This window comes from Hemibagrus wyckioides, linkage group LG12 (assembly GCF_019097595.1).
Source record: "Hemibagrus wyckioides isolate EC202008001 linkage group LG12, SWU_Hwy_1.0, whole genome shotgun sequence".
Taxonomy (NCBI): domain Eukaryota; kingdom Metazoa; phylum Chordata; class Actinopteri; order Siluriformes; family Bagridae; genus Hemibagrus; species Hemibagrus wyckioides.
The window spans coordinates 1818550-1833372 of NC_080721.1; the positions used below are offsets into that span (position 1 = coordinate 1818550).

Here is a 14823-nt window from a genome sequence, read left to right on the forward strand (position 1 = left end):
TCTGGTGAAAGCTCTGCACATGGCGCGAGTGAATCTCTCTGTGAGAGTGAAAGCTCTGTATGGGAGATACGCCAAAAAAATGTGTTGATGGTGGAAGGAACTCCAGCTCCTTGGGAGATGTTGCCATACCAACTGAACCCATGTGGCTCACCCCACCACCACCACCTCCTCCTCCTCCTCTCCATGGCAACAGAGTCTATAGCAACAAGCCATAAGAGCAAAACAGGTGCTTCCATATATAATCAAAAGCACACCTGCATGAACGAGACGCAATATCATTAAATACCATCAGAACCCAGCTGAGCCCAGCGTTCACTCCTACACGGACGCCACACGCCCAAATCCTAAACTATTAGCACCCTTCATGAATAATGATCCAGAATTTAAGCTTTGTGCACCATTCCATATTTGCAACAGACTTTCTAATTCCATGGTGCTGGATCTTGTTTATTAATTTACATTAGAGTTTTTTGGAGCCTCAGCTAACATGTACCCTGGTTGTTCATTTCCTGCTCCCAGCTGTCTGTGCACTTGACCTTTTATGGAGTCTTGTGGGCGTGGCCAAATGCAAATGAGCAAAACGAGGCGAAATATTATTTTTTATATTAGAATTTATTTTTAGTTCAATTCATATTTATTCTACAACTTTTCTTCCATGACCAAAATCTTTTTCAGGGCTAAAACATGTAGCGTTACACTTGTAGTGACACAGCAGGTGGCCGGTCACGGAGAGTCTCCATGACGACGGGGCGCGTAGCAACCAGACCTGCTTGCTCGCACCTGACCACCTGCGCGCGCGCGCGCGCAACACCGGCAAGCGTGACGTCACGGGCTAGCGTGACATCAGGGCAACGTATTCTACAAAAAGTGGACGCGCTTACTTTGGCCTACAGTGGCTCTTCTCTTCATTCACTTGGTGTGTGTGTGTGTGTGTGTGTGTGTGTGTGTGTGTGTGTGTGTGTGTGTGTGTGTGCGCTAAAGAAAATGATTGACAGAATGACCATCCAAACACAAACAGGACCGGAAGTCAAACGTATTAGCCACTGCATAAATCATTCCTTTTTTAAAACCACATACTGCACATTTTCCTGGTCAAGTAAAATATAAATATATATAATTGGACTTCAGGAATGAGAAAGAGGCTCGTACCTGTAGTGCTGATTTCCATTCATGAGGTCTCTGCCCGAATTCTAGCCTGCTTCTGGATGGTCAACACCCGGGTTAGGGGACAGCTGTTGGGTTCGTTTATTTCTCCTGATCCAGCCCAGGTTAAGGTCTCTCTGTCTCTCTCTCTCTGTCCGGCTGATAAAGCCCTGGCCCGGTCGGTTGAGGGTCAGCTTGGCCTCGGGTTCATTCGGTTCAGCACTGTGTCCTCTTGTCAGCAGATGTACACTAACCTTTCGTCTTTTCTCGTCTCTGTAACTAATTGCTCCCAGATGACCAGTCCTCCTAAACACTCCCCAGAGTCTGGGTTTTTTTTTTGCTCTCTTTTTCTGCTCACTATCTATCTCGGCTGAAATGCACAGACCGTTTCCGACAACTAAATTAATAAATACGTGTCTATGTCTAAAAACTTCAGGTTTCTGGACCAAAAGGGAAGATTTTTTTTCTAACAGCCGGTTTCTCACTCCGAGTCCCTTTAGGTCCTGTTACCGGTTTACCATCTCACTACGGTCGGTGGGACCCAACCGGAAATACCAACATCAGGAAGTCGCATCATTTCCGGGAGTCGCGTCATTAAGTTGTTTCTTTATTTATGTAGCACTTTTTGTCCTGGTATTTATTTATTTATTTTTTAAATTTTTTTTTATTGTATTATTTGTTTTGTTTCATATTTATGTTTATGTTTATTTTATGTTTTGTTGTCTTACTTTAAACTGTACGACATTGTTTTATATCTGCCATATACATGTTTTGTACTTATATGTGATGGAACTAAATAAAAAATAAATAAATAAAATAAATAAACAAACAAATAAATAAATAACAATTACTTTATTTAGGAAATAAAAAAATACTCATATTATAATAATATACAATTCATTACTTTTATTTATTTATTTATTTATTTATTTGTTTGTTTGTTTGTTTGTTTGTTTGTTTTCTGATTTTGCATTTTGGAACTACAACAAATACTTTATATAGAGATCTTATACATTTTTTTTGTTTGCACCTGAAATAAAGGCTTTTAAAAAGATACAAATAAATAAATAAATCTAAGTTTATTTGCATATCACTTTTAACAATGGACATTGTCTCAAAGCAGCTTTACAGAAATATAAAAAATATACAGCAAAAATATCAAGGTTTAATACTAGACTTTTTAAATTTATTTATTTATTCATTTATTTGTTTGTTTGTTTAGCAGCTTTACAAAAATATAAAAATATAGAACAAAAATATCAAGGTTTAATACTCAACTTTTTATTTATTTATTTATTTATTTATTTATAAAACTGGCTCTTTTTATTTTTATTTATTTATTTTTTGTTATTTAGTGAAATAAACCGGAGAAATGGACATCTGCTGCTGCTTCTTCTTCTTCCTTCTGGTTTGTGGGCTGGAGATGGCGATGTTGCTTTGCTGAAACTATTTTATCCCCGTAGAAGAAAAAGAAGCCGCTCATGGTCGAGACTGGAGTTAGTGTGTTTCAGCTGTTTCAGTCTAACCCACTCCTTATCTTACTGACCAGTAAACATCTCAGAGTGGTTTCTTTCAGGAGATCAGATACTTCCGGGTGCGAGCTACTGGGACATGATCTTTAGAACAGATCTGAAGTCACACTGGGAAAGCAGGGAATTGCAGAAGGTTGGTTTGTTTCTGTGTTGCTTTGTCAGCAGATTTATGACTATTTTGCTTATGATGTAATAATAGTGTTGGGTAGTTTGAGGAAATTTGGGGATTGGTAACACTTACATTAGTGATTTGTGATGTGTTTATTTATTTATTTATTTTACCTGTTTGGTCTGCTCTGATTACAGTCAGGACCTTTTCTTTTTAACCTATTAGGCTTTTTGTATTTATGTATAGAATCATTTTGTACAAATTTACTAAATGTACAGAAAGGTAATCGTACACCGTATACTGACGTGTTCTTCTTTTATTACCTAAAAAGCCAAGGGTGCATTATTTATTTACATACAGATTGAATAGCTACATAAGTATGATTAGACAAAATATATATGGCATATATCTTATAGCTTATTTTGCATCAATTCTTTAAAGATCAGGAAGACATAATAGCCACATGATCCTAATCTCAAGGTTATTTACCTTCACATCACCTGAAAGCAGATCAACTGTGTATTATCCTAATCATAATCATTATGAACTTAATGGGCAAACCTAATGATATAATCTAATGAACTAATAATGATTAATTTTTATAAATCTATGGTCAGTAATTCAACACAGACCTCATATTCAGATTAGAAATGACTTTAATTCAGTTTTCTTGCTTGACATCCTCTATTTTAATACGCTGAACCTTTCTGATTCTGAGCTACTGTCCAGTTGTTTATTTTAATGTAATTAAAACTAACTAATAACTAATCATTCCATTTGCTTTGTCTAGTGCGATGGATAAAGTCATTAACTGTTTTAGTAAAAGGCCCGAGGCCGTAGCGAGGCTGATCTGTTTTCCGTGGGCAGGTGGAGGCTCTATCCATTATGCACGCTGGGGAAGACTCCTTAACCCGTCCATCGAAGGTATTTGAGAAGCTTCTTTGTTCATTCTGTTTGTAGACATCTGCTCCGGACATATACAGAACAACACCGCACATTTAACATTTACATTCCTGGCATTTGGCAGACGTCCTTACCCAGAATGACTTACATTTTATCTCATTTTATATGACTGAGCAATTGAAGGTTAAGGGCCTTGCTCAGGGGTCCAGCAGGAGCAGCTGGGATTCAAACCTTCTGATCAGTCCAACACCTTAACCACAAAGCTACCACATAACAGTACAAGCGCCTCGGTCATTCAAAGCAATGTTTCCCCTTTCAGTTTTTCACAGGGCATCGGGTTGAGACTAAAACCCAGGAATTTCAGGGGACTTGAGAAGAACAAGAAGGTCTTTTTTCACTATATGAAGCCTTAAAATTCTAACTTTATCTGTCACATACATAATCATACACAGTACAACATGTAGTGAAATGTTTTTTATGACTGTCCCATAATGGAAATAAATATATAAAATTAGAATATAAAATATAAGAAATACAATTTAAATAAAAATATAAAACTAAAATATAAAATATGAGAAAAACATTTTAAATAAAAATTTTTAAATTAGAATATAAAAAATATAAGAAATAAAATTTAAATAAAAATGTAAAATTAGAATATAAAATATAAGAAATAAAATGAGAAAAGAAGAATCTAAAAATAAAAAAAGTATATCAAGTATAAAAAGAATATCAGAATATAATCTAACATAGACTATCAATTATACAAAATAAAAATAAAAGTAGAGTAGAAATAAACAACAATATAATAGAATAGAATAGAATAGGATAGAACAGGAATATTAAGATTATATTATATTATATTATATTATATTATATTATATTATATTATATTATATTATATTATATTATATTATATTATATTATATTATATTATATTATATTATAAGGGCAGGCTTATATTTAAAAGTTTAGACCACACCCACTCCTGGTTATGCCTACTTCTTGTTCAAATCCCCTACAAATATTTCAAGAACTAAAGAGCATCCTGAAGACACCATGTGCTCTGTGCAGCTTTTGTGTAACAGATTTTTATACTGTAATTTGTAGTCTTAATAAATAGTGAGCGATAAGCTAAAGCCTTGTTGTTTTCTGGGAACAAGGTCGAGGTCTTGCAGCTTGAGCAGTCTCATGTTCTCATCTGAAGGTCAGAGAGAAAGTTGGATACATACTCCTTATCTTAAATATGCAGACAAAAAATGTTGCTTGTACAGATTCCCTGGAAAATATGTAGAACATCAAAAAAAAATGTTTTAAGAAGTAGCGTGCTTGTCATTTTATTGAACTCTACTTTGATGCTACATGACACTCATATCAGTAGAGATAGTGTGGAATGATGAGAAGTGATTCCCTCTCTCACTCTTTTACTGGAGTAAATGCAGATCTGTAAGACATGAATTGTGTGATGTCAACACTACTCCTACTGCAATATCCAACAGATAGAGTTTCTGGGAACTACCATTTCTCAAGACCTGAAGTGGGAGTCCAACATAAACTCTATCCTCAAAAAGGCCCAGAAGAGGAGGTATGGTCTGCCACCGGAGCTGTTGATACAGCTCTACACTCATTGAATCCGTCCTGTGCACCATCTGGTTTGGTGCAGGACAGCAAACAGTAAAAAAAAAACAGCAGAAAAAGTCATTGCTCTTTCCCTGTTCCACAAGAACTAGGAAACAGGCAGGAAGAATCACTCCCTGGACACAACCATTTTCAACTACTCCGTCTAGCAGGCGCTACAGAGCACCATACACCATAACTGCCAGGCATAGGAACAGATCTTCTACAGGCATCACTTCTTTACAAACATTACTTTACATTTAAATACACTGTACTGTCAGAGCACTCACTCATCGCTTCATCCCCATATATTACACACACTATCGCTCACTTGATATACATTTATAACCTGCCTCATAATCTGTATGTGGTGGACTTTAAAAAAAAAAAAAATTATTATTTTCTGCACAGCATTGTTTGTATAGTGTAATTATTTTATATCTGTTCTTTAAGAGTCACCAACTATTCCTTGTGTGTGTAAAAACATAGTTGGCTGATTCTGATTCTGATCCTTATGTCTGTGAAGGTGTAACAGTAAACCGGGTGTCTGATTGAGGTCTATTCAAGTGAATGGCTTAATTATGATACAGCTGATCTAAACTCACCACACTGACCGGACAGTAGAGACTAGAGTCCAGGTGTTTGGATATTGGACACTGGGTGAAGCTTCAGCCCAGTAGAAACATAACCTCGGTGTTCTGAAGAGGTTCAGGACGTGACGTAATGTGAGGGCAGATTTTATTTTAACTAATAACTTATCAAATTGTTTTTTCCCTATAAGCCACTTCAGTGACATGGTGAAATTCGGAAAAAAATAAAAAATAAGAGCTGTCTCATCAGCCGACCATCACATTCATATGTAGTGTTTCTCCAAAATGTTGCCACAAAGCTGGAAGTACACAACTGTCTGAAATGTCTCTGTGTGCTGGAGCTTTACATTTTCTCTTCACTGGACACTAAGAGACTGGAACCCTGTTCCAGCATGATGATGTTCCTCTACACAAAGTACAGAGCTCCATGAAGACATGGTGTAGAGGTTAAGGTTGGACTGGAAGAACTGGAGTGTCCTGCACAGAGCCCTAACTCTGACTCAACCCCACTTTGGGGATGAACTGAAACACCGACTGAACCCCAGACCTCCTCAATTTTACAACATCAGAGTCTGATCTCACTAATGCTCTTGTAGCTGAATGATCACTAATCCCCACAGACACAATCTAGTGGAAAGAGAAGCCTTCACAGAAGAGAAGAGTAGAGAGGATTAAAACAGGATAGAGGGAATAAATCTGAAATGAAATGTTTAACAAGCACATTTGAATGTGATGCTCAGGGGTGCACATACTTTTGGCCATATAGTGTATGGAAAATTTTCCATTTTTCTGCCTCGTGTGTTATTTTAATAGCATCAGTGTCCCATCACAACTTTCCTGAATAATTCTAGACAAATTCTTCTTCCTGTGTAAATTTGCCAGCTATTTTTCACATTTTGGCTGCAGTGTATTCAGTCCGATTGCCTGGAAGGGAAAGTCGAGGTAAAGAACCTTTCCTCCAGAACATGCAGCAGATCCTGGATGAGGTCCTCGATGTGCTTCTACCGGAGCTTAAAGAGAAACCATTTGCTGTTTTTGGACACAGGTATGTTTCAGTGTGTTAAAATATTTTTGTTGGTCAAAATAACAAAACAAAACAAAAACAAATCATTAGCTGTAACATCAATGATCTGATGGCCATGGACATCATGTTTCACTCCAGTCTTGATCTCTGTTATTCTGTAGTTTAATTCAGCTTTATTTCACATTTTTAATGCTCTATATACACCAATCAGGCAAAACATTATGACCAGTGGGAGGTGACGTGAATAAGACTGATGATCTCCTCATCATGGCACCTGTTAGTGGGTGGGATATATTAGGCAGCGAGTCAACATTTTGTCCGATGTGTTAGAAGCAGAAAAAATGGACAAGCGTAAGGATTTGAGCGAGTTTGACGAAGGACCAAATTGTGATGGCTAGACCACTGGATCAGAGCATCTCCAAAACTGCAGCTCTTGTGGGGTGTTCCCGGTCTGCAGTGGTCAGTATGTATCCAAAGTATCCTTTACGTCCTGTAAGTATCCTGTACTTAAAGGATCTGCTGCTAACATCTTGGTGCCAGATACCACAGCACACCTTCAGGGATCTAGTGGAGTCCATTCCCCGACGGGTCAGGGCTGTTTTGGCAGGAAAAGGGGGACCAACACAATATTAGGCAGGTGGTCATAATGTTATGCCTGATTGGTGTATATGTCTGCATTGTAAAAGGATGTAACCTGTGATCTCCTCTCCTGTGGTTTAGTTTTGGTGCCATGACAAGCTATGCTTTCACTGAATATGTGAAGAAGGTGTACGATCTCCAGCCTGTGCACGTGTTTCTCTCAGGAGCATCTGCACCTTATGTAAGTGTGATGTGTTGATTGTGGTTCTTTTGTACACTGAAATAAATGGATCATGTCGGGCAAAGGGTTCATTAGCAAACTTGGATGCAATGAGGAAAAGGTTTTGTGTCGGATGATTCAGAACACAATGTTCATGTAGTGTTTTATTCGTGGAGGTGAACCTGGAGATGGAATGTAAAGGGTTAATTAGCGACTGCAACGACGTCTTTCAAAGTAAAAGCACCAAATAAAACGTTCGTAGCCTTTTAAAAATAACAACTTTTTTTTATTTTTCTGGACATAGATATAGCAAACAAAGGTATGGAGATAAACTTTAGGCGTTCTTGGTCTCCCAGTGAAGAGCCAAAAAATATGCTAAAGCAGCGGTAACGTGACTAGCTGAAATGTTTCACTTGGAGTTCAGATCATTACATTTACTCGAGAAGGAAAGAAGCACCGGAATCATCCGTGTGCTATACATTTCCACATATATTAGATTAATGAAATACATACATCAGCCGATAGACAACCTTCCTCTTCTACAGTCTGAAACTAGGTTGCAAAGCCCACGCAGAAGCCACCTGTCTGATGAAGAATTTCTCCAGTGGATGATCTCTCTTGGAGGAACTCCTCCTGAAATCCTGGCCAATCCTGAGGCGCTGAAGCTCTTCCTGCCAGCCTTGAGAGCAGATCTGAACGTAGTAGAGAACTACAGGTACGTGGTTTCAGCAAAAACGTCAGTGCTTGCTTCGTGTAAATGTAAATAAGCAGCATAGATTATTTATTAGTGGCCATTTTTCCAAAAAAAAAAAAATAAATAAAATCATAAGGCAAAGCATGGCTCATTAAAGTTTATAGATTTATGGACTGTTATTTTAAGTGTGTATATACTGTACTGTATGTGTAAGCTGACAACAAACTATAAGTAGTGTAAAAAGAAATTCTAGGTTTGTTTTATCAGCTGTTTATTTTAATGTTATTTATTTTATTATATTTATATTATTAGATAATTAGATTTTTTTCATTTATTTATTTTATATATTTAAATGTATTTTTTATTTTATTTTACTCTCCATACTTCCCCTTACTTCTTACATGCTTCTTCTCAGCTGTTTAGTGTCAGAAACCATAATCTTTCAGTTTAAGATTATATTTCTTGAGCCTTACTCAGTTAGTAGTTAAAACTTTAATCTGAAACGTCCTGAAATTCCTGAAAGGTGTGTTTCAGCTACAGAGATTCTGGCTTTGGATTTTTGCATCTGAACAGCTCGAGTGTGAAGCAGTACTGAGTTTACTGTCCCACAGTTTGATCACACTGACATTATAGTTATAATAAAGTTGTTTATTATAGTCGTAAAGTTGTTAGTGTGGCAATACACACACACACACACACACAAAACCTGGGGGATATCACTTCAGGTCAGTATTAAATACATACTGCAGATCACTGCAGATTTCATGGAAATGTATATATACATATTATATATGCATTATATATATATATTATATATACACACACACACACACACACACTCTATCAGTGATAGCATTGAGGAACATGAACTGAAGCAGTCTGCTTTGTCTAAATGATCGTTGTGATGTCACAGTAATCTTTTAAAAATTCCAAGCCTATCCCAATATCAGGAGTAATTCATTGCGACTGAAGTATTTTGATGCACCGGTCTCTGCACTGCAAAAAGTCAGCTCTCAAAAACAAGAAAAGAAATGAATAAAATGGGGTAAATTTGACTTAAAATAAGCAAAATTATCTGCCAACAGAACAGGAAAATTTCACTTGCCAAGATTTTTAAAACAAGTAAATATACCTAGTCTCAAAGAACCCACAGATGTCTTAAAACTAGTGCAGCCAGACTAAAAACAAGTAAATTTTCTTCATTCAAAGAAAAGATTTAAGAATTATTTTCTCAATATATAGGAAAAGTACTTAAATTTAGTAAATGCTAGTGTCATTGTCTTTAAATAAGGCTATATATGTAGGAATTGTATCTTAAAACCAGTAAAGCTAGACTAAAAACAAGTACATATATCTAAATACTAAGAAAAGTTTTAAGAATTCTTTTTTCAATTTGTAGAAAAATATACTTAAATTATCATTAAATGGATTACAACTGTCTTGAAACAAAGCTTTATACCCTAGAATTTTTAAAATAAAATCAGAATTTTGTGCTTATAAAAAAGAGAAATAAATAAAGAAATACATTTCAATGCATTTTTTGTCACCTCTTTATTATGAACTTCATGAGCTGCATATGAGTAAAACAAAGAATGCAACAAAACAACACAAGGCCATGGCTTTGTACATCACCTGTACAGTTTTATAATATCTTGCCTGGTTCTATAGGCTCTCAGTAGTTTCAGATGCCAGAAAACATTAAAACAAACCCACCAATTAACATTCAGAATGTAGCATAACCAACATAGCGGCCATCAGTGGGGAAATAAACGAAAATTAAGATCTATGGCAAGATAACCAATCTAAACAGTGCTGATTAGGATATGTGAGGTGAAAGGCACAATAACATGCCATGAGATACATCACGCTAGCATAGATGTCCTCTTTCGGGAAGGTTACCACAGGCATGGTTCCAGTAGCCAGTAAGCAACTGGTTTCACAGACAATCATGACAGGGCTGAAGAGTGGTCTCGTCTGAAGAAAGGTGTTTGGATCTTCTTTAGACTGATATAAACACAGAGGAGAAAACAGTAAGTAATATGAATTAAGTAATATGAAGTTTCTCATTTATTCTCAAATGCTTTTACCTCAAGGATGTGAAACATAGCTTCACTTGCATGTCCTAACTTCGGGTGGAGCCACAGGTGATTGGAACAGCCTTTATCTGGTAAAGCCTTTAGCAAGTGAGTGGTTCACTGTTAAAAACAAAATTAATGTCATTTGACTGAGTGAGCACATTCCTCCTATTCTGAGTGTCAGATGTTTGCACCTTGGCTGCCATATATCTAACAGTACTGTGTTTGGAAATGTAATGAATACCTGACTAGTGACTTACCCACTCAGCTCCACTGGCTGCAGATTTGTCCCACAGCATTGGGTAGTACTCTGAGACTGTGAGTTCACGGGTGCATGAATACTGGAAGCCATCCCCTTCTGCTCTCTCTCTTGTCCAGCATGCTGTTTTTCAAAAAAGGTGCTTCTTGATTGCTCCAACTCTGTGTCTGTGTATATGACATACTGTGGACTGACAAGCTGTATGGTCCTAGTGGCACTATGTTGGTTTCTTGCGTTTGGAGAAGGGTCAGGAGATGGAGAGTGATGGGTGGGTTGAGAGGAGAGGGGACTGGAGGAAGAGGTCTGCATAGGTCTGATTCTTGACCCTGTTTAAGACATGAAGTACATTTATTCAGTAATAACTATAAGGCAAAAACACCCCCCAATATTAGCTTCAAATAAACCATGATGGCCAGGAAATATTTCTTTGATAAAAGAAAACACTGCATTGTTAGACTAAATGTCTCCCAAATGAACCTACATTACCTCATTTTCCTCATGAGTATGTCTCCAAATGGTTCACCTTCTGAAGAAGTGCGCTCGCAAATCCTCCTTAGAGAGGCTGGACAGCATCTCTGTGCTTATATTAGCAGCTGAAAAACACATTAAATGATATGGTAAATATTTAAGTAATCAGCAACTAATAACATGGTTTATAGGCATAAATTGTCATGTTGATATTAACACAGTCATCAGGCTTTCCTTCCTGAAGTTTTATGTCATCAGGCTTTCCTTCCTCCCTCTATCATCATCTGACTGCCCACTGATATATAACTAATGAAAATATTCATAAATGACCTGACCTTGGCTTAACACTGCATCAAGACAGTTACTTGCACAGGCCACTGAACTAGTGGATGCTGAAAAGCGGACTGATGTTACCTCTTATTACACAATTTTCAACAAGGGCCAAACTTATGTTCAAGTCAGATATGTTCATTCAGGGAAGTAATGGAACTGTACAACATTTCAAATGACTGGTAGTGTGTTCCCCAGATACAAAAATGCTCTTAAAGCAATCTTGTAATCTTGGGCTGGTTAAGGCCTGACTCAGGATAGAAGAAGATATTTGGTTCCAGACTTGTTTGTAGTGCATTACTAATTGCACTGTGTGGTTTCTTTAAATAAGCAATCAAAATCTTTGTAAAATACTGGCTGTTTGCGATTTCTTTGAGGTTTTAAATGTATATTACATAAAATGTATCAATGGTACAACATTATCAGGTATTTCCACATGGTGTTGGTCAAATGAATGTAATGGCAAACTTTGTTCTGTACTGTTCTGTACTGTACTGTACTGTACTGTACTGTCTAGAGGAATACATGATAGCCATGCTGTAATGACAAAAAAACTGTGAATTCAGTGTGGCTATCATCTGTCTTTAATATGTGAAGAGATGAAAAGGAAAATGCTTAAAATAAGAAATCAGGACTTCAGCAAAGCAGTTTTGTACTTATCATTATTGATCAAAAAGCTTTAAAATCTTGTTTTAAGCATTAAGATACTCAGAACTAGTAATAAAATCTCACTAACAAGGTATAATAACTTATCAAGATAATTTAGGATAAAAAAGCTTGAAATAAGTGAAACGTTCTCACATGAAAACAGCCTGGTTAGCAGAAATATCTTGTCAGACAAAAAACAAGTATATATTGCCTTGATTTAAGATATTTTACCTTACTTAGATTTCACTTTTTGCGGTGTGTTATCTAACTCGTATCTTTCCTTTAATGTTCTTGAACTCCTTGGAATCAGGAGAGTACAAAGAATTAACAAAAATATAATTTTGACATCTGACAACAAAGAATAAAAAGATCAAGTGCTATTTTACACACTTTAATTAAAGTGTGTGTGTGTGTGTGTGTGTGTGTGTGTGACTTGCAGGTCTAGCAGACCAACATCCCCTTTCCTGTCATGTCCAGTGTCATGCTTTGACGGCAAGGAGGATTTGCCACATGACCTGCAAGGTGAGAGGTGCAGGGGTGCAGGATGTCCTGCGCTCTGATTTACTGCACATGTGCCAGCGTTATTATTCCATCAGTCCTAAAGAGGAGACAGGATACTGCATCAGCATCATAACTGCAAGCAAAATACACAGCCAAATCTTCCCTAAACCATCTAATTCAGAGAGAAGACATACAAAAAACTCTGTTATGAAGCATATTATCAAGAATCATGATTATATTTCTATTTATTCATTTCACACTGAGATGTTAAATGAGCTGAGAATTATGGTTTATAGGAAGAACCTAGATTTTTATCTGGAGAGCTTCTCAAATGCATTAAAGGCATCAATTAAAACAGTCAAACTGATACAGGCTCAAAGAGTGAAGAAGATAGATAGATAGATAGATAGAGAGAGAGAGAGAGAGAGAGAGAGAGAGAGAGAGAGATAGATACATACATACATTCATTCATTCATTCATTCATTCATTCATTCATTATTCATCCCAGTGGGAAATTTGTGCACAAAGCATGCTCATATACATACACCATTCAGGCATAACATTATGACCACCTGCCTAATATTGTGTTGGTCCCCCTTTTCCTGCCAAAACAGCTCTGACCTGTCATGCACTGCAGACCGGGAACACCCCACAAGAGCTGCAGTTTTGGAGATGCTCTGATCCAGTGGTCTAGCCATCACAATTTGGCCCTTTTGGTCAAATCCTTACACTTGTCCATTTTTCCTGCTTCTAACATCAACTTTGGGGACAAAATGTTGACCTGCTGCCTAATATATCCCACTAACAGGTGCCATGATGAGGAGATACTCAGTGTGATTCACTTCACCGGTCACTGCTCACAGTGTTATACCTGATCGGTGTATCTACATAAATTTGCATATATTTACATATAAAGCAGTGAACACGGGACATCCATCAGGATGGTGAATATCAGTCTTGTATAACACAGATTTATGTTGTGAAATGTAAATAGACATCAGCACGTGCTTTTATTTTATTAACACTACATCATACAGTCACTTTGTAACTTCCAGCAGATACTCACCACTCATGGTGGGTACAAGGTTTCAATTAGAAATGGGTTTTCAGGAAGCTTTAGAAGGAAACACCATGTCTAATTACGTTGGGTATTAAACATTAGAGCCTAAGAATGAAGAAAGAACAGGAGGTATGTTCTCACCGTTCATAAAATGTTTATTACATGTTCATATGTCTTGCATTGCAGCATTCAAAGACATGACCAGTGGAGATTTCTCTGTACAGATGCTGCCTGGATCACACTTCTATCTAAAAGACTCAGCAAATGAGAAGGTCATACTGGACTACATCACAAAACATATAGAGACAGCTGAGATGGACTACTTGTAGAAATTTTGGATTGTCACTCCTCCTGGGGTTTTTACAAACCAAGTGTTGTGCTACTGAACATGTTTAAAGGGAAAGCATGAACCTGAGAGTCTTAGTTGAAATCCTAGAAATCACGCAAGACATTCCTATATTTCATAATTATATATGAGCATTAATTCATTCATTAATTATCACCTTAATCAGACCTATTTGATAGACATCATGCTAGTAAAGGATTTCTTACAGTTAAGATCATTTACATATACAGTACTTGTTAGCTAATTTTCAATTTTTGTGAAATGTCACTTCTGAATCTGATCAGTTTCTCGTCTGATTATAATCTCTTCTTCACTGATTATGATTTCTTTTCTAAAATGGACAAAAATCATCTGTATCACTCATGTGTACACTGAGCTTAGTCAAACACTAGACATTTAATAAGGTTAATCATGAGCCAATAAGATGCACAACGATTAAAATATTAGGGCTCTCGCTTGTATGATGATATGATTAATTAGTTATTGAAATCAGAAAGTAGTCATTAAAATCCTCACTCAGGAGTCTTGGACTGGATCTCATCATCATCATCATCATCATCATCACCATCATCCATTCACTTTCCTAGAAGTGCTGAGGTAATGAAATACGTTAGAAATATCTATTAATCGGACGTCATATTGGACAGCAGTTATACATGAATATGTTTGAATAAATTAAAATGTATTAAATAAACAAATAAAATTTATTTGAATAAATAAAAATG

At 36.7% G+C, this 14823-nt stretch overlaps 2 protein-coding genes and 1 long non-coding RNA gene across 5 annotated transcripts in view; 1 reads left to right on the plus strand and 2 right to left on the minus strand.

Moving 5' to 3' along the window:
* Positions 1 to 1706, minus strand: part of ago3b (argonaute RISC catalytic component 3b) — a 26419-nt gene extending 24713 nt beyond the window's left edge. For all 3 annotated transcript variants that reach the window (XM_058404563.1, XM_058404562.1, XM_058404564.1), the window contains exon 1: positions 1150 to 1706. In XM_058404563.1, the coding sequence (XP_058260546.1) occupies positions 1150 to 1168 (19 nt within the window). In that variant the 5' untranslated portion in view covers positions 1169 to 1706. The remainder of the gene's footprint in view (positions 1 to 1149) is intronic.
* An 889-nt stretch (positions 1707 to 2595) lies between these two features.
* olah (oleoyl-ACP hydrolase) lies at positions 2596 to 14821 on the plus strand. Its single transcript, XM_058405138.1, has 7 exons — positions 2596 to 2808; positions 3575 to 3708; positions 6801 to 6939; positions 7639 to 7738; positions 8263 to 8432; positions 12631 to 12713; positions 13939 to 14821. The coding sequence occupies exons 2-7, from the start codon at positions 3579 to 3581 to the stop codon at positions 14079 to 14081; spliced, it is 765 nt and encodes a 254-aa protein (XP_058261121.1). The 5' UTR covers positions 2596 to 2808; positions 3575 to 3578; the 3' UTR covers positions 14082 to 14821.
* On the minus strand, positions 10069 to 11387 carry LOC131362844 (uncharacterized). The gene is made up of 4 exons (XR_009206245.1): positions 11232 to 11387; positions 10747 to 11071; positions 10499 to 10606; positions 10069 to 10415 (listed from the first exon to the last, which is right to left on the minus strand). It is a non-coding gene; the product is annotated as an uncharacterized LOC131362844 (long non-coding RNA).
* Positions 14822 to 14823: the final 2 nt, after the last annotated feature.